Source organism: Pseudopipra pipra, chromosome 9 (genome assembly GCF_036250125.1).
Source record: "Pseudopipra pipra isolate bDixPip1 chromosome 9, bDixPip1.hap1, whole genome shotgun sequence".
Classification (NCBI taxonomy): Eukaryota; Metazoa; Chordata; class Aves; order Passeriformes; family Pipridae; genus Pseudopipra; species Pseudopipra pipra.
In genome coordinates, this window is record NC_087557.1 from 7371490 (window position 1) to 7397773 (window position 26284).

The window sequence follows — 26284 nt, forward strand, 5'->3', positions numbered from 1 at the left end:
AGACTGGCAGTTTTTAAGGAAAGACTGGATGACTGCCTGCCCATCAAGATATGGGGTACCTAACCCTTGCTCTGCACAGATACTTGAAGTTGCTCCTGATGTCTCTGACCCTGCCTTTCTGGGAGTGCAGGTGCCTGCTCAAGACTGGAGCTGTGCTGTTCTAACCCCTTGTGAGCAAGAGGGCAATATCACAGAATAGGACAATTTTTCCTGGTCATTCCTCTGTCAGATGTTTTAAAAAAGCCTGGTCAGGCTTTCTTTCCTTCCCCTCCCACGGGGCCATCCAGCAGTACCAACATCTGGGAGACACCAGTGGAGCAGAAGGCGGGTTTTCCAGAGTGTCCATGCTGGGTGCTGAGCTCACCAGCTGCGTGTGGCTCATCTCTGCAGGGGTCAGTGTGCACAACCAGTGCTCAGATCAGTGTGTACTGCCCTGCCTGAGCATGCCCCCATCACACCTCCCAGGGGGGCACAGGGGTGTCTGTGAAGCAGGGCTGACAGCCCCAGGCTGCTGCCTGCTGCTCTTTGCTGGCTGGAAGGTCAGCACTGCCAGTGTGCATTACACAGGGCTGCCTAATAGCCCAGAGCAACGCTGACACTGAGTGATTTCTAAAGTTTATTGTATTGAATTACGTATGACTGATGTTTTGTGGGATTACGTAAGTGAAAACACAGGAACGGATCTCCTGTAGAGGTGTCTGGATTTATAAATAGATTTATTGCTCCTCTTTGAAGTTCAGAACATACACTTTCTCACATGGTACAGCCTCAGGCTTAAGAAGCTATCCTTGCTGTGCCAAGAGACCGCATTGCAGTTAATTATTTGTTAACAGGTTTAAAAGCCATGCTTCAGATGATTGACTATTTCAAATTAACAGCAAAGGTAGTTGTGCCAAGCGTTGCTGCTCTGACTGCACCTTCCCAAAGAGCCTCACTGGCTCTCACGGGCTGTACCAAACTCCCAGCACGAGCTTGGTCTAGGGAACAGAAACCTAATTCCCAGTGCTGCTCCCCAGGGTCTAGGGCAACTCCCCTTATAAAAACCCATGTTGTAAGATCCCACAGATGAAAGCTGAAGTCTGTGGTCCAAACCAAAACCAAAAAATAAGGCTGAGGGTATTAACTACTGTTATAAATTACTGAAGATGATGGAAGATTGTCTTCGTATTTGAAGCATCAGATTTTCAAAACTGTCTTATTAGAAAGGCCATAGAACCAAAGTCCCCTTTCTTCCCTCAGTAGCACTGACATGTATCCATCAGTTGACTGTTTAAATGTCTGTGAGATCAGGCATCTACTTCCACAAGAAATGCTGTCTTAGGGAAAGGCAGAAGACAGGCAGAGGGCTTGAAAGGCAGGTAATGCACTAAGTCAGAACAAATGGTGATGTCAACTGCCTCTCTAGACTTCAACTTTACACAGATCATTGGGCTGTTTGGCCCTACAGACACAGTAATAGGACAGAAGATGTAATTATGGTAATTTATCCTTTGCCACTTACATACACTTTCCCAAGAAAGTTTAGCTGCAGGAAAATGCTCATTTTGAAAACTGCAGTTTGCACAGAGGCTGAAACAGAGCTCCCCTGAAAGGCCACCTGAGCTTGCTGGAGTGTTTCAAGCTGTAACCAAACACCATGGAAAAGCTTTACAGCTTTCTGAAGGCGCACTCACGCTTATAGAGCCTTATTCTACATTTATAGAGCCTTATTCTACCAGAACAACTATGAATTTTACCTTACTCTGGGCAGTGCCTCAGTGGATTACAAAAAAATATTCCGTGGGACCAATACTCAGGGCCTGATGACCCCAATCCTCAGACTCTTTTCTAAGGCCCCTATTGCCTTTGCAGTAGACAACCTACTGGGTGGTTTCCTAGTTGGTGACTTGTAGAAAAGGTCAGAACCTGCCTAGCTCTGTGTCTACTGTGCTCACCGAATACACACTTAAGGTACTGTCAACCACATAGATCTGGACTACATGTCCTCACTTCTTCTGGTAAGATACAGGAAGGGAAATCACTTGCCTTATCTTTAACTACCTGTCTTTGTCACTAAGGCTAGAGAATCATCCCCTCCTCATGGACAGTAGCATACAGTGAATTTGCTACCATGGAACCAGTTTAGTTGATGTCAAAATAGGTGTCAGGGAATCACCTCTGCATAAGATGGTAAACACCCACCAACTCTCTTAAAATCTTTGTTGAACAGCTACCCACACCTTTTACACTTTCCACTATTCCTTCTAATGGGAAAGTTTGCTTTGCCACACCAGATTCCAAAGACAGTCTGTGTCAGTGTTAATTTACACTTAGAGCCCCTTCCATCACACCAGCAGCAATCAAGGCAGCTTTCAAAGAGCCACCAGACATGCTCCAGTACCTGGTGCTTTGTGCTAGCTGGGCTCAGCTGATGATGCTGAAGTCTGGTTGTAAGAATGATTTAGCACCAAATTACACGATTTATACTGCCCTGGCCCAAAAGAGAGCTTATGTTTAGGGCAGTATAGGGTTCATACGAAGAGGGCACCAGCTGCAGCGGCAGCTCTGGCACTGGCCTTTTGAAAGGCTGCAGCTGTCCCCAAACATAACTCAGGGGGCTTTCTCTGCACTGTCACTTCTGCAATCTTCCATCTCATCTCTGCTGAGCAGCCCTGACTGTCCTACCCAGCACATCTGGACAATGTTTCCATCTGAAGGGTTGATATACACTACCAAATAAGTATATAAATGAAGCAGCATTACGGACTAAAAATACGCTCACTGCAACAACGCAGCAGGATTCCTAAAACATTTACAGATTTGCTTGTTAGACAGGACTGTCTGAGGCAAGGGAGAAAGTTATATTGTGACCCAAATAACTTCTCTTTTAAAAGCGAATTCCCACTTGGAACTATTTCTAAACAAAGCAGTTGCAATGATCTCACCTCTGCGGACTCAGCTGTCCTCAGTCCCTGACAGAGGTGAAGGGAGATCTTGGGCATTTCAGGTCTCCAGGTCTCTGACCACCTCTCAGACTGTGAGCCACACTGCAGGGTCTATATGGGTGTAGGAACAGGGGCCATGGTCTGAAATAGTGGATCCACAGAATCAAAGTCACCTGGAGAAGCCACGAGCTGACAGCAAGGAGACAGGGTCTTTCTCCATGTCTAAGCTGTTGGAACACTGATGCCAGGGGATATCCAAGGGAGATATATACAGGCACGAGAGGTAAGCAAGAAAACTGGAAGAAACAAGCTCTCGGTGGCCTTCTAAGAAAATAATGAGACAGAGGAGAGATCAGCACTGGCTGTGGCTGAGGAACATCACATGCCCTTAGCTTACACCACTCTGATTTTTGGAAAAGGTCAGCACCTCTGGGCAATGCAGTCAGTGGCCAACCTGTGCCAGATGGTGCTTTGCAGTACCTGGTCCAGAGTGGGAGGTCTCAGGGAGAGGGAAGGAAAGGTGGTTTTTCCCAGGAACCATTTCCCACCTGATCGCCCACCTCCCCTTCCAAACTTCTTTCCTGCTGCAGTCACTTCCCTCTAAGAGAAAGAACATGAGCTACAGAGGAGATGGCCCAGTGTGTACCTGGTGTGATTGCTCTTCTTTTGCAGAGAGAGCTGATGGTCATCTCAGGAAGAGAAGATCAGGATCACCAGTGTTGACCCTCAAAGGCACTTACTTTAAATCTCCCTCAGACAGAGTATTTCTCAGAAAACCTGACATTTTTGACAGCTCTGGCTGTGCAATATGTGTTGTTGGCAGGGTATCACTGCTGCAGGATGACTGTATCTTAAATCTAACCAGCTGTGGCAATGCTAATGACAAGAGGAAAAAGCCAGAAGAGAAAAGAAAGACAAGGGTCAAAGGAGTTTTGCTGCACAGAAAACTCCTGGGAGTGAAGGAGGGAGGCTGGAGAAAGAGCAGTGCTTAGTCAGAACCATCCCATGCCTGCTTGGGAGGCACAAAAAGAATAAACAACCTTCCCACACTGCCTGCAAATCCAGACATACCCACTTACAACACAAAAAACTGCACACAGGAGAAAGGCATTCCAGCAAAGGCTTCTTTCAAGAACTAGGGCTCGAGGGCTTGTCCCATGACAAGGGGGCTTCTCCCCCTGAGTGCACCAGGGTGGGTATGGGAGCCGTGGCATCTCCCCAGCACCGAGGAGGACTTTCCTCTGCAGGAGCTGTGCTCTCGTCCCAATCTCTTGTATGTACCAGGACACACTCAACTCTCACAGATTCTGCCAACTTCAGTTCCTTAACCCATTTTTTAAAAGTTTGCCATTTTTGTCACCTGCTGTTCCCCTGATATTTATATCACCTCAGTGGTTAGCACCAGCACAAGAACTTTTTGCTCCTCCCTTCAGCAGTGCTGACTTCTACTTTAAGTGCTCTTTTACCTTCGTCCTCCACAGGCCCTAGAGATTCCCTGGCAGGCTTCCTCTGAAAAATGTTTTTATTATTTTTTTATGCCTCAGGCATGCTGTTTCTTAGTATCTTTTTCTGGCTTGACTTCTTATGGTTTGACATTTAGTCTGCCAGAAATCATCCTCTTTTTTTTCCTATTTCCTCATTTGGCTACAATGTCTATTGTTTAAAAGATATCTTCTTACTTCTATGAATTGACTTTAATGTGTTACTTAAGCCCTTTGTATTTTTAGGGTCCTTTTAAAGATTTTTGCAGTGAGCTTTTAATCTTTAATCAATCTTCATAACATTTGCCAGCATTTTATCCCAATTGTTTTTCTTTTAATATGTTTTCCTATTCTTGTTTAGCCCTTACCTTTGAACTGTAGCATGTACTTCACCATTTCAAGTTGTAGGCACTTACTGATAAATTTAATTTAACTATTGGACTTAATCTTTTTTTTCAAGAGGCAGTATCACATTTTCATTGACATGGACCTTCTCTATCACCCAATATCACTTGTATCCTGGTGTTAATGTGTCTCACTGATTTGAGAGTGAAGGTTGGTAAGAGCCTGTATTCACTTACAGTTAAAATGCCTTTCTAGTTTGGACGGTCTCCAGAGAGTGAGCTGAATTTTCCACCTGTCTCACTTGGATACATAAAGTTACCTCACTTATTTAGATACTGCAATCAGCTCTTGCTCGCAGAAGAGTATTTTTAACACCATCTCTGTGAAGCTTTTGTCTGTGTGGGGTGAGTACTTTCCTCCACATGAGCTTCTCTGATTCAATGCATTTGCCAGTTAATTATAAAACTGCTGCAGTGCCTGTCTGAACACAGAACACTAATAAAGGGAGACGTCCCTTTCAAAGGCTTCTGTCTCCCAGCTACAGCAACAGGAGGTTTACAGCTTTAATGTACAAGTCCTGCTCTGAAACAGAGGTGCCTCCTTTCCCACAGTGAGGGGCAGCTTGGGCTGACAGTCATTTCTTCACCCACATTCACCCAGAAGTCACTTGTGCCACAGTCTCTTCTCTGGAGCTACTACAGAGTAAGACAGGATGGAGGCAGACGATTTACAATGAAGTGGTCAATGACCAAATATGTTCTTCAGATGCTCAGGATGTATTTTTCAAACACTTTCCAAGCCCAGAGGACACCCAAGAAGCATGCCAGGAAGCGCCAGAGGTAAGGAGGACTGCATGAAGAGGCAAGGGAAGCTGCACCATGGAGGACAGACATGGAATATGAGGAGCAGGCAAAATCCTCCTGGCCCAACTGGCAGCAATCTCCTTAGAGACTGCAACCCAAACACTGAAACAGACGGTCTGGGACTGCTGTGCTTCCACTAATCTCTAGGTTTACTCCACTGATGTTCTCAAGACAGAACTCATAAATGTGAACTTCCTCTCCCAGCTCTGTTGCAGCTTTTCACGGTTTTACAGGGTGAACTCATTATGGATAATTATGTTTCAGACCACTGCAGAAATAAAGAGCTACCAGAGTTGGTTCTGTGTATCCTAAACATAAAACTGTGTTTGCCACCTGTAATTTCACATTAAGAGGAATTACATAATCTTGAATTTACAACATTTGAAAATACATTAAGGCAGACTGGCTGGGCTCGAGGCTAGAATTAGGATATGCTGCACAGCTCTCAGCACAGTGCTCTCTGAAGCCTGGTGGGAGAGCATATCTCCACAGGAGCATCAGCATCCAGGGATAACAAACACCCAGGAGACAGGGTCTCTGCAGCAAGACAGTTCACGCTCAGTTCAAACTAACCTGGCTCCTTCTGCAACTCCATGCTGGCATCAGTACTGCCAGCCTTTTTAATGATACTTTGTGAATTTTAAAGAAATGCGTCATTTATATGGAAAAACCAATCTGGTGTAAGAGCTCAACACTGGCACTGGAAATACTAAGCATGAAGCCCAATTAATTTATGACTAATTCTCTACCCCCTTCCTGAACAGTGCGTTCCCAAGGAAATGCCATCTGTAGCAGTTATCCTAACTATACAGGGAAGACCAGTCACACTGGGGCTTGGCCTGCTCTATCAAAACCCAAGAGATATTCTTTCTCATATTAACTAGGGGGCAAAAAGACAGTGAAGATCCTCTGAAATAACCTTCCTGTTATTTTGAATGCATAAAAATAGATTACTCATTTAGCAATTTAGGTAAACAGCTCGTTATGAAAAGTCATTAGGGAATAAGCCTTTATGATTTCATTTCTTGATCGTTTCCTGTCTAACTAAATAAACATGAACTCAAGTGACACAGATTCCATTACTTTTGTGCACAGATTCTTGAATGATTTCTTTCATACTTTTTTGAATAATTTAATCTTCTCCTTCCTGTCAAAGACAACATATATTAACAGACAATGGCTGAGGAGAGTAGTCTCTCAGAGACAACAAATGCTGCTGAAAACTTCTATTTAAAGTTCAGTCTAGGCAATGATCAATTTTGATGTTCAAAGAAATGTAGGAAAGTTTGAGGGAGTATTCTGTTTTGAGAAACTGCAGTTTTACATCACTTTTAAAAGAGAACAGAAGTAAGAATAGCAGCATCTTACAAGATGACTAAAATCTGTCGTTAAAATTCCTCAATAAAATATGTTCTGCCATCCTTTCAATCCTGACCTCTGCAGCACAGTTTTACATGAGCATGAGAGCAGAAATACATCTGTGACATTAGCAATTCATCCTAATAACAGGAGAACCACAGTAACCTGACATGCTGCTTGTCCATGGCTGCATACAGGACACAGAAGATTCTCTCTCTCTCTCAGTCCAGGCTCAGTGACTGGTGGTTGCAGTGACATCTAACCAAGAGCTAACCATGGCTCTGATTTTTCCCTGGTCAGACTTCACCAATTTACTTTTATTCCTCAGCTGGCAGCACAAGAAGCAGAAGAGTGGCAGTTTCAAAACACTTCAAAAGGTCTTACAGCATTGGAGACATTCTCAGATGTATTTTCCTACATCCTAGTTCAGAGAACTTGCTGCTTTGAAGGACTATCAGTGACTTTCCTACAAAACCTTAGCAGCCACCATTCTTTCATCTCACAGATAGGCTGTAACTCCACATACACAATGAGCTTTCTGCTCATGCACTGTAGCCTGTAGGGCTGTGCTGAGTTCTCAGCATTTTCTGCTAAATCCGGATATAAAAGCAGAAACAGTGAGGGCAGTATCTCTATGGATCATGCTTTTGTACCTGAGAGATGCGTCCTCTGTGCCTGCTAGAGTGGCATGAGCTTCTCAGTCTGGGGACAAGGAGAGCAGCTGTGAGAGGGAGCCACAGGCACTAAGACTTGGCTTTCAAGCACAAGGAGAAGAATGAACCAACAACAGCTAGAGATAGGTGGGGCCATTACCCTCCTGGAAACCACTCTGAGGCTATTCAAAGTGAGAGAGAAGGCTACCCAAAACATCAAACAGTAACCTTGAGGGAAGTCAGCTGCTGTTCAGTCAGTGATATGTATTGTTTCAGACCTTCCTCAATGACTGACTGGGAATTCTGCCTCTTGCTCTGAAAAACTGAAATGTTCAGCATCCTTTGTTTGCTTGACCCTGAAAGGCAGAGGAAGCTGAAGACTTTATTTATTCAACCCCAAGACATGGGAACTTACAGAACATTGTCACTTCCCAAAGAGCTTTAGTTTTTATTTTCCTTCCCAGCCCGTGTGGGTTGTTTGCCTTATGGATTTTTCACAGACAGTTTGCTACCAGCCTTGGACATCTGTGAGCTGCTTGTGCATGGCTGTCAGTTGAAAGAACATTCTTTGTAGCTGCATGCAAATAATCATGCAGCTTGATGTCAGAAATCACTCCAGTTTTGATCAAAAAGCCTTACCACTTACCAATTCACCTTTTTAATTAGAATGTGTGTTATTTCAGAGCACATTTGAAGTCTTTTACATCAGTAGGATGACGGATGCTAACAAGGGAAGCTGAGGGAAGTGGTCACAATCAGAAGTTGGCCAACACGATAGAGCACATGGACTTTGCATAACTCACTATCCCATTCTACTTCTGCCTTTAGAAGATTATTTTGATGTTGTGTTTCACGACGAAATGTATCCTTTAAAAGAACAGGGCTCCTTAAGAACCCAGAAACCTACAAGTGATAGAAGGTCAGGCACACAAACAGCTAAGGCAGATTGAAGACAAGCCCCGCTGGGTTACATGAGACTGAGGATCTATCCAGAATATTTGTAAAAAATTCTAAACTCTCTCTGTCATGGTTGCCAATTCCAAGAAAATGAGCCTCAGATTGCACCAGGGGCTTTCTCATCAGGTCTCTCACTTTTGTTTGGCTGAGAGTGCAGACACCAATCCTCAATTTAGAGAGAGCAAAGGATAGAAGGACTTTCCCGCTCGGGGAACTGTTTTGCATAAGGATCCCAAGAAGAAAAAAGGCCTTTATGGTCTTTCTGCTGCTGCTAGGGCCACCAGTACTCCTGGTTAGTACACACCTGCACAGACATTTACAGCTGCTCCTACCAAGAGGAAGAGGAAGCTGTGAGAGCACCTCACCTAATCCTAGGGGGAAATACGTTCATGGAAGGGGCTCTTGGGCCAAATGTTGAATGGAATCTCCAACACTGAATGGCTCTATTTATGTTCTCACTTCTCTGTGCTGCAGAGAGGAGTGTGGGGTGTGCTGTGCTGCAAAGCTGCAGGCATTCTGCAGGGGAAAAAAAGGCTTGTGCTTGGGGTAGGAAGAATGGCTTAGCTATGCTGTACTCTATAGATTATTTGGACCCAAAGATCGATGCCATAACCCACCGCATTTTTTACAGCAGTTAAATAAATAGAAGGCTAATGGCAGATGGTTTCACTTAAACTTCAAGAAAGGCACCGCCTATATGTCAGTTTGGTATTGGTGTAATGAGCCAACAAGATTCTGAATTACAATAAAAGCAAATTTAGGAATGAAACCTACTGGAGACTTAAATGGTCTCTAGTGCATAGTTAGATTTCTAAAATAATAGTTGCAATCCAGCATAACAAACATGGCTTGCTTGAAAACAAAAGCTGGAGTTTAGCTGTAAATTGCAGTTGGTTTTCATTCCCATGAGAAACTGCAAGATATTTCTTCTTGGAATAACTTCCCCGAAAGGCAGACCAATGGTGCCTCCAAAACCATGTAGAGTGGGACTAGGACTCCACAGTTCTGCTTTTTTCCCTCCAGGCTTACCAACAGTAAGGTCCTTAGGTACCATCAGGCAGTTTTTCTGCAAGTACTACGTGTCCACAAATGCTGGGGCTCTGATGTTGGGCAGAGGTGGGTCAGAATTGGGCATGTCTGGCTGCAGGGGCCAAGGGCAGAGCTGTGCCACGGAACAGCAGCCAGCAGGGAAATGGGAGAAGGGTAAAGGGCTGCAAGAGCATCTAGGGAGGCAGAAATGGAGGAGCTGACAGCATGTATTGACTGTGAATTGGGGGATAGCCCAGCAAGCTTGGAAAGGAGCTATGAACAGGGCGGGAGGAAGGAACAGGGAGTATGAGGGAGAGGATTAACATGTACTAACGTGCAACAAGTTCCTATATTTTAAAAAAAAATTACATTAAACATATTTAACATATGTTAACGCACTAAATATATTTAAATATTCAAATATATTTCTGTGCACCTGCACAGATGCCCTCAGTGAGGATCTGTCTAGCTTATCCTCAAGCTTGCAGAGGGGCATGGGTGGTCCAGGCTGACTGGGAGAAGAAGCATGTGGCAGAAAACTACAAGTAATGGCCATTTTTACTCTTTTCCAACATACGGTAACTCAATACTTTAAATCAAGTTTTTATCCTGAAATTTAATCATGTACTGTTATTGCCTTGTACAATGTCGTTCTCCTCAACTTCCATCTTACTGACTGCACACATGTGCATGCACATGTCTACTACAAAGATCTGCCACTACCTGCACAGCACAAGGACTGCCAGTGGTCAGACTCACCCCAACTCTTCCCTCACAGGAGACCTCTTCAGACTGTAGACTTGACTCTGCTTTGCACACTGGTGAAAACTGCCAGACCAGTCCTGCAGAACCATGTCATGAACTTCCATGCAGAGCCATGAAGGACAGGAGCTGACAACTCATTCCACTTTCTAATCTTTGTCCGTACTTGCTCTCTGTCCCGGCAGCCAGTGGTGAGAATGGCTCAAGTCAGCTAAAGGCAGAGTCTCCAGTGGAGCTCAGAAAGTATTAGAGCAATCAAAGTGTGATCAGAAAAGAATGTATCCTGATGGGAAAAGACTGTCCAAGTAATTAAAAGGGTTGCTGCTCAACTGCACTGTCAACTGTTTCATGTTTGGAAACAGCTTCATGAGTAAACTTTAGCACACAGAAAAAGACCCTGCAGAAGAAAGTAAGTCATGAAGTTCTGAAAAAGTTTCACAAAAAAGACCCTTTTACTTGCATTCCTGTCATCTCCTCTGCTAGGGCTGTGGCAGCAAAAAGGAAGGGCAAGGAAGTGGTAGTAGAAAAGGTTTCCCTTCTTGCAAAGAGATCTGGCTGAGGCACAAGAAAAGGCAGGAGGGGACAGGCTCTTTCAGTGAAAGTTTTGCCAATTTCTCCCAAGGAGACTCATGGTTTTCTATCAGCCAACTCTCTGCAGGTGCACAAAGAATTAAGGTGGGTTCAAAAGAACTTAAGGCAGCTGGGAGGAAAGCCTTGTTGACAGCTAACTTCCAGATGCTTGTTCAGGACATGCTCTGTCCCTACAGAGGCAGAATAGGGCGGAGAAACAATATTCTCAAAGGAGACAAATGGGTTCTTCTCCAGACAGAACATTCTAGGAAATAGTTTCCTTCAGGTTATCTACCAATAGTCAAATGAAAATCAAGCCAAGTTACCAACTGTTTCTTGTGTACCTTATAGTTTTGTTCCTAATACCTGGCTGGGTGTCACAGAGGAATCAGTGTTTGACACCATTGTTTACTTAATGCTATCCTTCTGTCTCATCTGTTTTGACATCTCTGCCCAAATCCCTGGACATTTTTTTATTTCCTGGATTATGCTGATGTTCCAAAGAAAAATCCCAAAGAACTCAAGAAAATATATTTCACAATGTTTCATAATAATGAAATAATAAATGAAGGATAAGACTTGTCACTGGATTCTGATGCATATTTTCCAAATTATATTTACTCCAACAACTGAAAAATTATTTCAAGTAAAATAAGACAAAGTAAACTGTCAAGAAGAAATACTTTGTTATTTAGAAATAGCATTTGTACTTCAAGTGACAAAGTACCCATTTGCACATGATAATTCAGCTCAGCCAGAGAAGGATTTTTGTAATAGACATAAGAAGGGAGTTTCAGGCAGATAAATGCCAAAAATAATTCTGATACGTCTAATAAAAATTCCCCTAAGACAGCTGCACAGATTATCACACTCGACAGTACTGTATGGGAAAGTGTAATTATCAAAATGCTGAAAGTCTGAACTCATTTTTTTTCCCTTAGTTTATGGAAATTCGCATCATCAGATAATGTTTTCGGCATGCTCCAATTTAACAATAACATTTGGGTTTATGATTCTCATGTACTGTAAAACACAGACATTTTAAAAAAGCATTATGTGCAGAGTTACTCAGAAAGTAAAGTTCATACTGTTACAGGGTTCACAATGCATTTGATGACTGTGACAATGACCCCGTGCCCCAAACATGTCTTAAATTGGCAGTTCCTCACCATAGGAATTAACAATATATTTGCACAGGCCATGTCCTGTCTCTCATGTGGGACTGAAATGTGGATCAAGAACATTTCTGTGCGCTAATAAGCCTGTGCCCCACTGCAAAGCTGTTTTCCCTGCTGTCCTGCAGCACTGTAACATGATGATTATTAATCTTGACCATGCAGTGCTGAGAGGTCCCACTCACACTGAGTGTTGTATAACACAGTGGTAAACAGCTGAGGAAGCTGATGGAAGGCAGTCAGCATCCTAACAAACTAGCAAGGCCAAGGAATTTGCCCTGCTAGGCAGGCGTAGGAGGAACACAAATGAGAAGATGAGGACAGTCTCCACGGTCAATGGGATCTCTGTAGCCACCAAGTCAGAGAAGTTAAATCATTTTCATGTAACCCTTAACCAGCTGTGTACAAATCAAGACTGGATGGCACCCCCTCTGTTCTCGAAGGAGCCAGAATGAGACACTGCAGAACCACTGGCCAAGTCCCATATATAGTCTGGGTGACCAGGCACTGGTGATCTGCCAGTACTCCAGATTCAAAGGGGACCCTGGCAACTAAGGCCCAGTAATGACCTGTTTGACTTCTTTTGTAAAGCTATAATGACAGACACTTGGTCTAAGTTTGCTTTCCATGCACACTCCAGGCACATCTCTTTGAAATTGTTCTCTTATCGTTCTCTTTCATGTTTTGGACTTACCATTGATGTTTACAGCTGGCAACACTATAGACATCTTTGGCATTCTGGTCTTATTATGTGTGGTGGCTGGCAATAACAGGTGGTCCTGGAAAACAGCGGAAAAGATGTGTTAAATCTACTCTGAAAGTACAGAGCTGGGAAAATTCCTTTCCATTTTGTGTTACAGGCATTCCACATAGAACTATTTACAACAGCTTAGAAAATTCATATCGTTGTGGAAGTCTTCCAAAAGTCACAGCAATTGCTCATGCTGTGTAACCAAGAAGAAATCTCTATCGCATGCAGTGGAATATGAAAAAGCCTTGATCATGGGGAAAGAGATGGAAACTACTATTAAGCCCTCATTCAACTGAGTACTTATGTATATATGATTAAAGTAGTTTAACTTGACTTCAACAATATTTAAACATGTGGTTAGAGGACCTTGCTGAATTGGAGTTTTATCTGCAGCGCCATTTACTCTAAGTCATCTTGCTGTCTCTGTCAAGCTCTGCACCACATGCATCGTGCAGTAGGACTCATTGGTCAGAGTTGTGATGGGGTGTGAAGTATGAGCTCTGCTGACAAAACCTCCCAGGGAAGTTTGATGGTAAAGCTGTGCTTTAGTATCATATCTCAACTGTGAGGTGCCTGGGTGCTGCCGTAAGACAGCAGCGCTCAAACTAACTACCTTGGGTCTGAGCTGTGGAAGCTGCATCTGCAGGAAACACTCTGGATATGGACCTGACCCGCAAGGAAAAATGCAGCCTTTCTTCAGGTTGGTTTTTTTTGCTGTTGCTAAATTCAGATTGCTCAAGGGAAAATATGGTTCTTCCCTTGTCAACAGCACTTAAAAGCTCCAGCCCAGGCATCTCCCATATTATAGTGCTTTGCTGATCTAGCTGGACCAAAGAAAGACTACTAAGGATGAGGGAAGCTTCCCATGTCTTTCAAAGTTTAGATTCCCTGACAGAACTTTGCTTCACTGCACTGTCTCAGCATGCAGTGGGCATTGTGAAGGAAGTATATTTGCTCTCTCTTAGTAATTAGGAACAAATGGCTGTTTATGTAACTGTCGAATTGAGTTTAAATTTATAACTCAGGCTCTAAGTGAAACGAAAACCTGCCAGTCACTAAGTACCTTTTCCAGGTCTCCAAGAATTAATGGAAAGGTTTATTTTCCCAGCCCCTGTGTTTGCCCTTCTCCCAATCCCAGCAATTCATTCCTAGTGTCCCTGAGAAAAATGAAAGCTGGCAGGTGTAACCATGCAAATATGTGGACACCAACTCATTAAGAGGTTTTTGTAACTGCCCTAAAACCAGAACAGAACATCTGCCTTTTGCTTTCCAAGAGCCAGACACATCATTAAAAAGCAGAAGCAAGTTTGATGGGCCCATCCCATTTCATGGGATGAAATTCCATGTTCCCACGTAAGAACAGGCATACACACACCTCATACTTTTGGCCAAGGTGATCTTTTCAGTAGACTGAATCAGACTTTCTTCAGGACACAGTTATTGATTTATTAATGTCAGGGTAACTGTACTTTTGCCATTTTAATATCTAAACACTACATTGTTATGTGTAAGATTCAGGGAACTGAGTTACACACAGTTAGGTGTTAAATATATCAAGATATTCTGTAGACACAGAATTGAAGAAATACCACTCTCTTTTTTCTCCCATCAAAAATTTCCCCCCCCAAAACCCCAAATGGCTGACCATGAGAAGAAAACATTACTTAAATGAATGTCTGTAAAAAACATTGGTACCAAAATTATAAAACCACTCTGGTATAAATCTCAGATCACACATGTAATAACCATTTCACTTTTGAACCACTAAGATTAAGACAACATTCAGTACGACAATGAACTTTACATAAAAACCGTTCTTGAAATCCAATGTTCCCAAGGGAACAGGCCAAAGATAAGATGTCTACAACTGCATTTTGTAACAATGCCCTTGTCATGACTTGATGACTATTTTTAGCATTGCTTAAAAATGCTTATACTGTTTTATTTTTCTTTTTCAATGTTTCTGAGAGTCCACTCCATCATTACTTAGCAAAATAGAAGTATTGCACACCTGAGAATCATTATAAGTAAAAACTATTTTTTGCTAACCTATCTGAAGATTGGTGCATTAATTTATCCTGGCTTAGCTTTGCTTATAATGGCATTTTTACTTACTGTATGTAAAAATTGTATTAAGAACCACCACAAGGGCTTCAGAATTGTATTCAAATGTGCTTTGGAGTTGCTGCACAACCCCTCAGTGATTCAACACCAGCTCTGGAGAAGACAGACATACAAAAAGCCAATTAGCTCTAAAACCAAACTGCCACCAGGAGTTACTGTGCAAGAAGCACAGATTGTCTGGAAGCTGCCCATCTACAAAGAGCCATTTTTTAAAATCTGGAATTAGGGAAATTTATCCATCTCCCTAATAACCTTCATCTTTTATATGCAGGGGTATCCTTCTGACAGTCAGTCCAAACTTGCAGTTTCATAACTACCCTCATTCTACACTGAAAGCAAAGTTTATGCTGCAGACTATCACAGATATTTTCACTACAGTTAGCCACCCACAATATTCTCAAGCTCCAAAAATCTTCAAAGAGTCCCAAACTTTTATTTGAAAGCAATACCTAATTATTTATATGCAACAGAAATGAGCATAGAGATTACTGATTAGGAAGAAAGCAGACATTTAGAAACGTTGTTTGAATGTATTTCTAAAATGTGCTATCCTGTTCTCAAGTATGCTGAATTGCATTCCAGAGAGGGGCGTGATACTGTTACTCATCCCTAATTTTAAACACTAGACAAAAAAAATCTAAAATTAAAATGCTATTTGTGATATTAACACATGGTATAAAACCGAAAATTAATAAAAGCAAATTTTGCAAGTCAGCATCTGGTCCAGGAGCACGAGCGTCAACCAGAGGCAGAATAAATCACAACTATTACCCAACAACAGATGGCCCTGACTTGGGCCAAGAGTTGCACTTAGACGACAATTTAAATAGATGATGGAGACTCCTGGCAGAATGACTGGAAAAATATCAGTCTGGAAAGACAATATTTCAAATGAGACCCCCGCTTCAGCATTCTCATTTTGCTTTTGATCATCTCTACAGTTCAGTGATACTGAAGTCAGATATCTGATGGACAAATAGATAAATACAGACATAGAAACTAAAAATCCAGCCACAAATACATTACCTTAATTTAATAAGTTGGAATACTGAAGGACATTTTTCCTGGGGATAAATTATGAAGACGTTACTTGCTAAACTTCTGATTAATAATCACATCTACTAAGTCCCTGTCACCACAAAACATCCAGGAATATTATTAGAATATAGTTAATCAGAGCTGTAAACACTTAGAAATTAGGCACCCCTACAGAATGAATTTCCTGACTGAATCTTTACTCTGCTGGCTAATTCAATGCCTGCTGATCAGCTTCTGGACTCACCAACATATGGAACTGCAATAAGGATTCTGAGGCTTCTTACATATAAGATCAGTGTTATCAGGGCTCTAACAGGGATTAAGCTTTGCAGCCTCATGTATCTCTAAGCCCCAATTCCATTGCAAAAAGGCAATGGAAATCCTGTTCTACTGTGCTAGAATATGCAGCCTGCTCCTGTAGCTTCAGCCTGACCCTCATGACATATGGTTTGGTACTTAAAGTCCCTCCTACCTAGATACATGAAAATATGCAGGCATTTTAACTTGCACTTGAAAAACAAAAAAACTGTTTCTAACTCATAGTTAAAGGACATAAAACATCACCACTGCATACAATGAAGTTGCATTAAACAGAGAAAAAACATGCTGTTCATGGATCTTTTTGATTTCATTTTGTTTCTTAAACTATCATCATTTCATAAGCTGGACTCCTGGCTTTTAAATTAATAGAACTGGCAATATTGCTGGGTTTGGCTTTTGCAATGCATGTCCCCTCAGCTACAGGCATCTCCCTGGGAGCACTGCTGCACCTCCCTGCAGGCAATCTGCTGAGCTCCTCCTCCATTTCAAAGAAACATGAAGGAATTAATCCTCACAGTATGACTATGATGGAGGAAAATATTACCAGAGCTATGGGGAATGTTTAGAGTGAATGTGCATGCATTTGAGGGATACCCAAGTGACACAGGACACAAAGGAACAGATTTCCAGCCCTGCAAGGCTCTGCACTCTCAGCATGAGCTGTCTTTCCTCCTATCCCAGAGGTTACTATCTGTCAAATCAATTCCCCTAGATTTTTCTTACCTTCTTAGTTGTTGTGCTTAGGTATGGATAAGTATTTTTCAAAAGCCTTTTCTAAGGTCTTGAGCAAAAGCATTGAAAGACCAGAAAATAATTAACGAAACTTGATTTAGATGTCCTTTGTTACAGTGCATTTATCACATCTGCCAGTGTGAACACTGCTTGTCATGCTATGGCAGGGCAAACCAAGCCTGACCTTCCCAGTGGTTTGGAGCATGTACCCTGCAAAGTACAGATGTGATCCATGTGGAAGCCAAGACTCCGCTCCTGTAAGACAGCCCCTACCTCACTTCCCACAGAGACTTGGTGAAGAGGTCCAAATGAGCCCTGCTCTTTGTTAAGAGATCCATCTCTGACCAACTAAGGACAACCTTTGTGAAAACAAGTGACATTTGTTCCTTTACAGGAATAAAAGCTCCAAGGAGACTGGAGTAAAATACCAAAGGAAAACTTTAATGTGGTGTTCTTGCAATTGCCTTGACGAGGAGATTTGATCTTTACCATTGCCTTGGAGACCAGCTACGTGCTAGAATATTGCAACCAACAAAGGCATTGCCAGAGCAATGGGGGCAGATAGCCAGGCGCCTCTGCATGCCAAAGGGCACCCTGTCCAGCAGCTTCACAGGACTTCTTACAGTAAACAAACACTGTAGCTGGGCATTTTTCATCTCTGTTTATGACTAAGAGGTCTCCCAGGGAATCATGCCTCAATCTCTTCCAGCCTGAATCTTCATGCTGTGATTCTGGGACCACATCACAACCACTGCCAATACAGGCTGAGGAGCTTCCCACATCCCACTGAAGCGCTGGCAGCTTCCCAAAGCTCTTGGGGGTACCATTTTTCTTTAACAGCAGTACTTCTAGTAGTGTTCAACACCTCCTGACAGCCTAACAGCTTATCTATTAACCACCTGACCAGTGATCTCAAGATGAAGCAGATAGAAATCAAGTGCTTTTTCTGATCATAAAAAAAAAATTGTGCATCAAATCCATGTACTGTCTTTCCAACTTATTTTTTCTGAACATCTTCAGGGCTTTCAAGTCAATGAGATGACACTGGACCTTTTACAGAGGCATGTTTTCGGCCATAACAAAGAATGTGAAACAAAAATGTGCTTTCCCAGGCCCAAAAAGTTGCATGCCACTTCACAGACTGATTCAAGAACACAGATCCTCTGAGGAGCTGGACTTTTTAAACCCCTGGGCTGACAGATCTTTCATAAACCACAGGTCTTACACTTTTTAAAAATTTCAAAATAATTGTTGCCAGAGATGTGATGTGTCTGTCCTGACCTCCTACACAGGCCATCGACTCTGCCCTGAGCAGCACTGCAGCCTTTGGCACACAGCTCCTAACTGGGAAGTGGTACCTCTGAAGGTGGAACTTCATTCTCAGGACAGCCAGAGCTGGACTTCAGTAGCTTTCCAGACACAAAAGGAGGCTGTTCTCCAGGGAAGAGAAATTGCAATGCACACAGCACAGATCAGGGTGTAAACGGGAATCTGGCCTCGGAGTATCTGTTTCTGGTTTCCTCTGTCAGTTCGAAGAGGATGTGTATGAAAGTTTACAAATTTGTAGAGGAAATAGCTGTATAATTTCACTATTGATTTGTTTGGGTGATGGCAACCATATGGTGTCCTGAGGTTACACCACACTGGATACAACATTGGTCCATCTGAAAATGCCGGAAGTTGCTGTAACATTGCCTTCACTATCAGTGGATATTAAATGGGGCAGAAACTGCAGAGGGGAGGGTGCCTCTGAAACCATTTCAGTCTGACCCTTATATCTGAAAAGCATGGGGATGGTTTTAAGAGCAGAAAAAAGAGAGGAAACCAGTTAACACCTCTACACAAACTGTGACTCATAGCCACCACACTTCTCATTATACCATGAACTTTGCCTTGTTTTTAAAGTTGACGTGTGGGGTTTTTTGTTTGGTTGGTTTTTTTTAAGGTAGACCTTATAAATCCAAGCAGATTTACTCACCTCATCATGGATCCTTACAGGGAATCCATGACAGGCAAAGATGAGTATGGGAGCAGGTCAGAGATGGGATAACGACAGCAAGGAATCCGCAGAAAACCCACAATAAAATTTCACAAGGTCTCAGCCTCCCTGCACCAGCTCTTGACAGCCCACCCTGGGAGGCTCCAGTAGCTTTACTACTTTTGGTTTCACAATAACTATTTAACTTAATTTGAAAGTGTACCAGTTCTACATATATTAAACTTGAGGTTAGCTAGCATACATTAACACAGTTTGATTTTGCAGCATACTTAAAGAAGAGAGTCTGTACTTGAGAATTCAACTCCCAACTCCTAATCATAGAATTTAATTACTTTTATATGTTTTAAGCCTGTTTTGAGGGATGGGGCAGGAGGGGAAGATTGTCCCATAACAAGAAACCTCCAAAAAGTGGTGGGAATAGTGCTTTTACTTTTGCCAAAAGTGTTCCTTTTCACCCTGATGCTGTTCCAATCCCAGTGTTTCTGTGCACAGGTGGTTTTTACAGCCTATACTTTGCACACAGCAATGAAGTGATGAGATATGCTTTTTATTTAAGTGTTTTACCAGAAATACCTCAATCCCACATTCAATACAATGTCCTGTAGTGTAAGACTACACCTTTCTGCCATTCTCAGACAAATTTTTATAAATAACACCTAACTGCACTCTGGAACACTTTCTGCTCATTGTCCCTGCAGAAGAGGGAGTTGCTATCCAGTTTAGTTCCCATGTGAGAGACCTTTTAATGAAGAAGTCTTTAGTGCCTTTTATTGTAAACTGTGCTACTGCCAGATGTGATACGGTCTGGGTTCCAAAGCTAAACTAACTGGAAAGCACCTCGCTGTGAGTCAGAGAGCCTTGTGAAAATCCCAGAGACCTCAGAGGAATGGAAAATTCACTCTGTCACAAGCTTCCTTTGGAGGAGTTTCCTCCACTCTCTGCTGCAATAGCAGCACTGATGCTGAGCAGGGCTCAGTTTTGGATTGTTTTCTCAGTGTAAAGGAGAACCAGCAGCAAAGGACCTCTCCTGGATTAAGAACTAAAAAGGTTATGGAGACTACTAAGGATACAAAGACCTGCTGGGAACTGTGTCTCTGCAGTTCACAAATGGAGACAGCAAACATCAGTAAAGGAAGAACTACTTCTTGTTCCTTTTCCTTTGGGATTGAATTTTTGTTACATTTCCTTAGAGGTCAGAAGGAACCTAAAAAGCAGAGGTGAGATTAAAGTGACTAGTTTAGATTTTTAAATGGAGTGCAAGTGTCTCAGGCTTAGACATTTATTCAGATCATCTCTCTGGTAGCTCTTAAGTTCCAAAAGATCCCGAATATAATGACAGCCACCATACGATTGTACTTTAGAACAAAAAAATCTCTCCAGGCTAAAAGCAGAGGTCCCTGCTTCACAGTGACTAGAGGCAAATTAAGCTTTATTGCTGCTGTAGTTGCTGCGGATTTCCTCTTCCTGCCTGTCTTGGGCTGGGCACTCCTGCTTCTTCCTGGGAGCTGATGCTGTCCTCCTCTGACTCCAAGGAAAGCCAATTTATCTCGCTAAGATGGAAACTAGCACCGTGTAAAGATATGACACTTTCCCCCACTTGTCTTCCAGCCACTCTTCAGTTACAGTTCTACAGATTTTCTAACAAAGATGTGACTTCTGTATGTTTAGCAGGTATTAATAGAGTTCTCTTCCATGAACTTTCCTAGTCCTCCCCTGAATACATGTAAATTTAGAGCATCTATAATGCATTCTGGCAAGAAGTTCCACAAGTCTACTTCTATTGTATGAATTCCTTTCCTTGGTTTGAACCCACATCCTCCAAGATTAATTTGCCACCCTTTGTTTCATTTGGTATGTTACTCAGTTCCCTCAAGGCAGAAGGATGAAGGTTATAATGGAGAAAGTAAGAATAAAAATGCAAGAGTACCTCATGACACCACCAAGGTTTGAAAAGACCAACACAGCTTTCTAATACACAACAGATTATAATGCAAAGTGTTATATAGGTGCACAAAAGGCAGCTGTAAAGCAGATGCCACATAAAGGTGGAAGATGTTGTTATACTCCTCAGTTTTTCTGAGGTTTAAAATTTACAGTTTTCACGGTTTACAATCCCTTTATTCAAAACACAAGTTATGTCTCAAGGTAACACTGAAATATGCTGCTGACTAGTATCTATTAACCAAACAGTACACTCTACCCAGTGGCCTCTGAGAAGGCACCCTGTCTCCCTTCAGGAACTGGAACATGAGCACACTTCCAGAAGACTGGCCCAACAACCACCTCTCCAGCTAAAACATCCTGTTAACAAAGTGACACCAGAGCTGCAAAATTACCAGGTCTTCTCAAGCTCCCCATTCCTCTGCAAATCCCTCATTCTGGAATTACCCAAGATGAACCTGTCTCATTTCTATCCAAGCTTTTTGAATACCACTTTTGACTCGCAACACATCCTAAATAAGAGGCACGAAACACCATCATCCTTCCCCAGTGGATAAGGAATGCTCCAGGAAATTACAGTTACAGAAGCTTGCATGTGCAAACGTTACTGAGGCACGGCAAAGACAGTTTAAATGCAAGGGAGGATGAGGTGAAGGCACCCGATTAGGACTTTATTTCTATCATAAGCTTCCTTGTAATTTTGCCTTTTTTGATTTGTATAGGAAAGAAAAAGAAAGGCCATGTGAACAAGGAGGGCACAAGACAGAGACTGGACAGAAATGCAGCCAATTAAGCTTGTCTGCAGAACTGCTTTGCCGGCCTGACAGTAAAGAACAATGCATGCATTTGCTATGATGTAATTTTGGTTTGGCAGCAGATTAAAAAAAAATTCCTAAATGCGAAGTAAGAGGATGTGAGGAACAGAATTCTCTGTTTAAGTAAACTGTTTTGGTTAAAATCATATAGGAAGGTTTTTAAGGACTTGAAAATGCTTTGAAAATTTGTGTGTGTGTGTGTGTGTGTTACTTGTGGAAATTAGCTGAGTTTCAAAACAAACTGGAAAAGGTATGTCTATGTGAATAGCTAACTCAGTTTGGAGCCTCTCTGAAGGAAAAAAAAAAATCCCAGCTTGTACTGGTGAAAAAGTTCCTCCTATTACATTTGATAAGGATCAGATTTTCTTCTAAAGGGTCTCTCAACAAAACCAGCATCATAAAATTAAAAAAAGTTTGCTCCAAATTATTTGAAAATTATGTTTCTCTGCCATTTTCTGTCCTTCCCAGGGGCAATATAAGCACAGAAATGCATGTTCATCTGTAACTGCAAGCTGAGTCTGTCAATTATCTTTGCAGATTTTACAAAGTTGTAAGACCCAAAAGGAATTAATTGTTTTATTACTACTACCCATAAAAAGAAATTCCCCTCCTTCTCTAATTCACTGCAGCAGAGCTCTGGCTTTGCATAGCATCTGCAGGCTATTAGTTTTGCAACTGCAATCTGTAATTGCAAAAACATGTAATTTAGGTAGGGCATGTGAATACGGTCCAGTAAAACCAAAAAGGATATAATCCAGATTCTTTGCTTCTCTCACAAAACATTAACCCAAAGTTTCTATATTTGCCTGCAAGACCTCAGGTCTTCTACAGAAGACAAATCCTGGATTCCCAGAATTATTGTCCAGCTGGAGACTCTGCCCCAAAAGAGCACATACAACACAAACCAAATTGGGGAATGTTATTACAAGCGAACACCTTTTTTTTCTGCTGTTCTGCCTTTTACAGCCCTGTCAGACCAGCACAGAACCAACCAGGGCACAAAAATGATGAAGTTTCATGGGCACGCTCCTTACAGTGGAACATGTTCTCTCTAGATCAGATTCCCCATAAAAGAGAAGCTGGATGGGTAAAAATAAATTTATGCCAGGCTTTCTCCAAATGCTGGATCAACATAACACTGCAGTTCAAAACCCATTTGCTAATACAGCTGTCCTCTGCTTTCTCTTCCAACTGAGTTCAAAGGACAGTGAAGCACTAGAACACTTTGATCTCACTTTGTGGTGAGATCTCCATACTTAGAGGTCTTCAGAGCCACAATGACAACGCCACAGCCAACCTCACGCAGTGTCAGCAACAGCCTTCCTTCACACAGGAGGATGGACCTGAGGGCTCTTCTAACCAGCATTTCCAAGATCCATAAGGACCTGGTCTCAAATCTGGAAGTCTGTCAAGATTATATTTCTAGCTTACCTCTGCCTGGTCTCACTACCTTAACCTCTCACGAAAAGACGGTTTGAGAAAGATGTTGATAGCAATCAGGGCTACATACACACGAGAAACATTTAGGAACAGCTACACAAGTCCCTGAAAGGTCATACAGTCTGTGACTGAATGTGCTCCTGGCTGAAAAATTTCATTTCAAAGCTGAAGAAAGCATCCTTTCTTGCAGAGCAAAAATGCCCACACATGCAGGTAGCTGGGAACACAAGAGAACTTTAAAATCCTAACCAGAAACAACTGTTAAGTAGAGTCAAGACTTCAAACTCATTTAAATCAATTTGATCCCAGTGTGTTCAATCCTGCAACACATCTGGCACAAGATCCAGCCATGGTATGAAATCACTGTCTTCTTGCCTTCTGCAGCAATAGAAATAATTTGTTTAAATCTCTCATTCAATCCCCCCTGTGTAAGAAAGCTGCAAGCCAAGAAGTAGATCACCTGCAGTTGTCGCTGCATCGGACTCATCATCTTGGACAGCTCAGCCAAAGAGCCAAACAGTCAGAATTTGGACACATGATGCAGGATTTAGTCTGAAGGGCAACTTTCATTAAGTGGAGCCAAAACATGTTCCCATGCAAAGAACAATTATATTTATTACTGGTGCACAGGTGCACACACATTTAAAGTTTTAGATAAAAATACTACCAGACTGCAAAACTCCATTTTACAGAAGCTGATAATTATTTGAAAATCATCATCCATCATACTGCACAATGAGACCAAACTGTTCATTAGCCCAAATACTTAATGTGAGCAGATGCATTCTTTACTTGAATGCCTAGCATGGGATTTATCTTAAAATATATTTTAGTGTCTGCAAAAAACATACATGTCCTTTGCAGCCAGGACATCAGGTACTGGATTTAGATCTGCTTTGAGAGAATAAAACGACAACTGCATCTTACATCTCACAGCCACTGTGACTTTCTCCTTTTCCTGATTCATCCACTGATCTGTGACTGTTGCCAACTTGTTGGCAATATATTCACTGGGGAGGGTAAACAAATAAACTGAAAGCAACGCTAACAAAAGGAGAGAATAAAGTAATAGTCTGAGTTAAATTCTAGGCCAAAATTAGTGAGAGCCAAACTCAGGGTGCTCCTCTCTATTCTCCCAGCTTGCTGCTGTTTGTTCTTGCCTGCCTGTCCTGGTTTCAGCTGGGATAGAGTTAATTTTCTTCTTAGTAGCTGGTACAGTGCTCTGTTTCCAATCTATATAAGAATAATGTGGACAACACACTGATGTTTTGGCTGTTGCTAAGTAGTGCTTACCCTAAATCAAGGCCTTTTCAGTTTCCCATGCTCTGCCAGTGGGCAGGTGCACAAGAACTGGGAGCCTGCACGGCTGACCTGAACTAGCCAAAGGGATATTCCATACCACAGGATGTCATGTTCAGTACATAAACTGTGCAGAGTTGGCCAAGAACCACTGATCGCTGCTCAGGGACAGACTGGGTATTGGTCAGCAGGTGGTGAGCAATTATACTCTACATCATGTGTTTCCCCCCTCTCTCTCTCCCCTTTTCATTACAATTATTACTATTTTTATCATCATATTTATTTTATTTCAATTATTAAACTGTTCTTATCTCAACCAACGAGGTTTACTTTTCTTTCCTACTTCTCCTCCCCACCCGTGGGGAGACAGGAGGTGAGCAAGGGCCTGTGTGCTACTTAGTTACTGGATAGGGTTAAACCATGGCACTGCCCAAGAGCAGACAGTGGCAGCTTGATTTTCATCTGCACCCAGAGAGATGCTGCTTCTGAGAGCACAGCAGATGTACAGGAAATTAGCAACAAATTTTTCCTAATTGTGGAAGTTGAATCAGTTACACAGACATACATCAGAGGAGTGGAAAGTCTGTGTTAGAAATGTTTGTTATTCCTCAACTTCTTGGGAAAAGCAACTGACCCTGAGTTAAGTTCCTGGAGATCTCCTCCTGCCCCCCATCCCTTAGCCTGATATGTTCAAGATAGCTGAATATATCTCTTAACCTCTATGAGGTGAACTCCTCTTCACTGAGATGGAGGTAATCATCTCTCAAGCAGTGCCAATAAATGATGTTTTAGGTCACAGGAAGAAAGGTGTTATATAAATACAAGCAGTACTTTCAGCAAACTGCTTTGACCTGGTTTTAAAAATTTAGGTCTCATTTGCATTGTCAGTACCCGTTGGGTAAAGTGGCAATAAAATCACCTTCCTATGGAACCTAAAGAAATGAGTGCTCTTCCTTCTCTACTGATCTGCCATTTTCCCCTCCTCTGATTTCATTACAGAAAATGGTTTCCCCTTCCTTCCACACTATGTCAATGTTGAATAAAAGCCTACCTTCATATAAATACAATTTCCACAATGCAAACGGCACCGTCAAACACAAAGAATAAAGCAACGTGAGAGATAAGGAAAGAAACACAACCAGATAACGTGGAAATAAATACTCTTCTCAGTCAGCAGTGGGGTTGCACCTTTGCCTGAGTGCCCCAGATTTACCTAGAGCTCTGCAATGACTTCAGCTCAGACCTGGGTGGGTCCCTGTACACCTTGGCAGCAGGGACAGGCAAAGTTCCTGGGCTGCCGAAGGCTGGACAGTGGTCTGGCACACTCAGGCCGTGGCTGGGGCTCCAAATCTAAGCTGCCTTCTGTTTTTCCCAAAATGTCCGTTCACAGACTACAAGATTTTAATATTAAGATGCAGTGGGCCGAATCCAAATTTGACAGCAGTGTTTTAATCTGTGCAATGTGTATTCCATTATAGATAATTGTTGGAAAGATGTTTCTCATTCTGCAGAACCCAGGACATCTGTATGGCTAAGGATTCATCAACTATTAATAGTTTCTTCTAATTAAAGAGATATTCAGTATAATAATGTTAAAGAAGTTATTGCCTCTGTTACTAATAATCTCAGTTAAGAGAGTATGAACATGAAGTTTCCTTTCATTTTTTTGCCTGCTGCTTTGCAGAACTCGTATTTACCCCATCCTG

The 26284-nt window shown here is 42.2% G+C and overlaps 1 protein-coding gene across 2 annotated transcripts in view; it reads right to left on the minus strand.

Annotated features, from left to right (window-relative positions):
* Positions 1-26284, minus strand: part of ATF6 (activating transcription factor 6) — a 77808-nt gene that overhangs the window by 5310 nt on the left and 46214 nt on the right. For both annotated transcript variants that reach the window (XM_064664414.1, XM_064664413.1), the window contains exon 15: positions 12813-12897. In XM_064664414.1, the coding sequence (XP_064520484.1) occupies positions 12813-12897 (85 nt within the window). The remainder of the gene's footprint in view (positions 1-12812; positions 12898-26284) is intronic.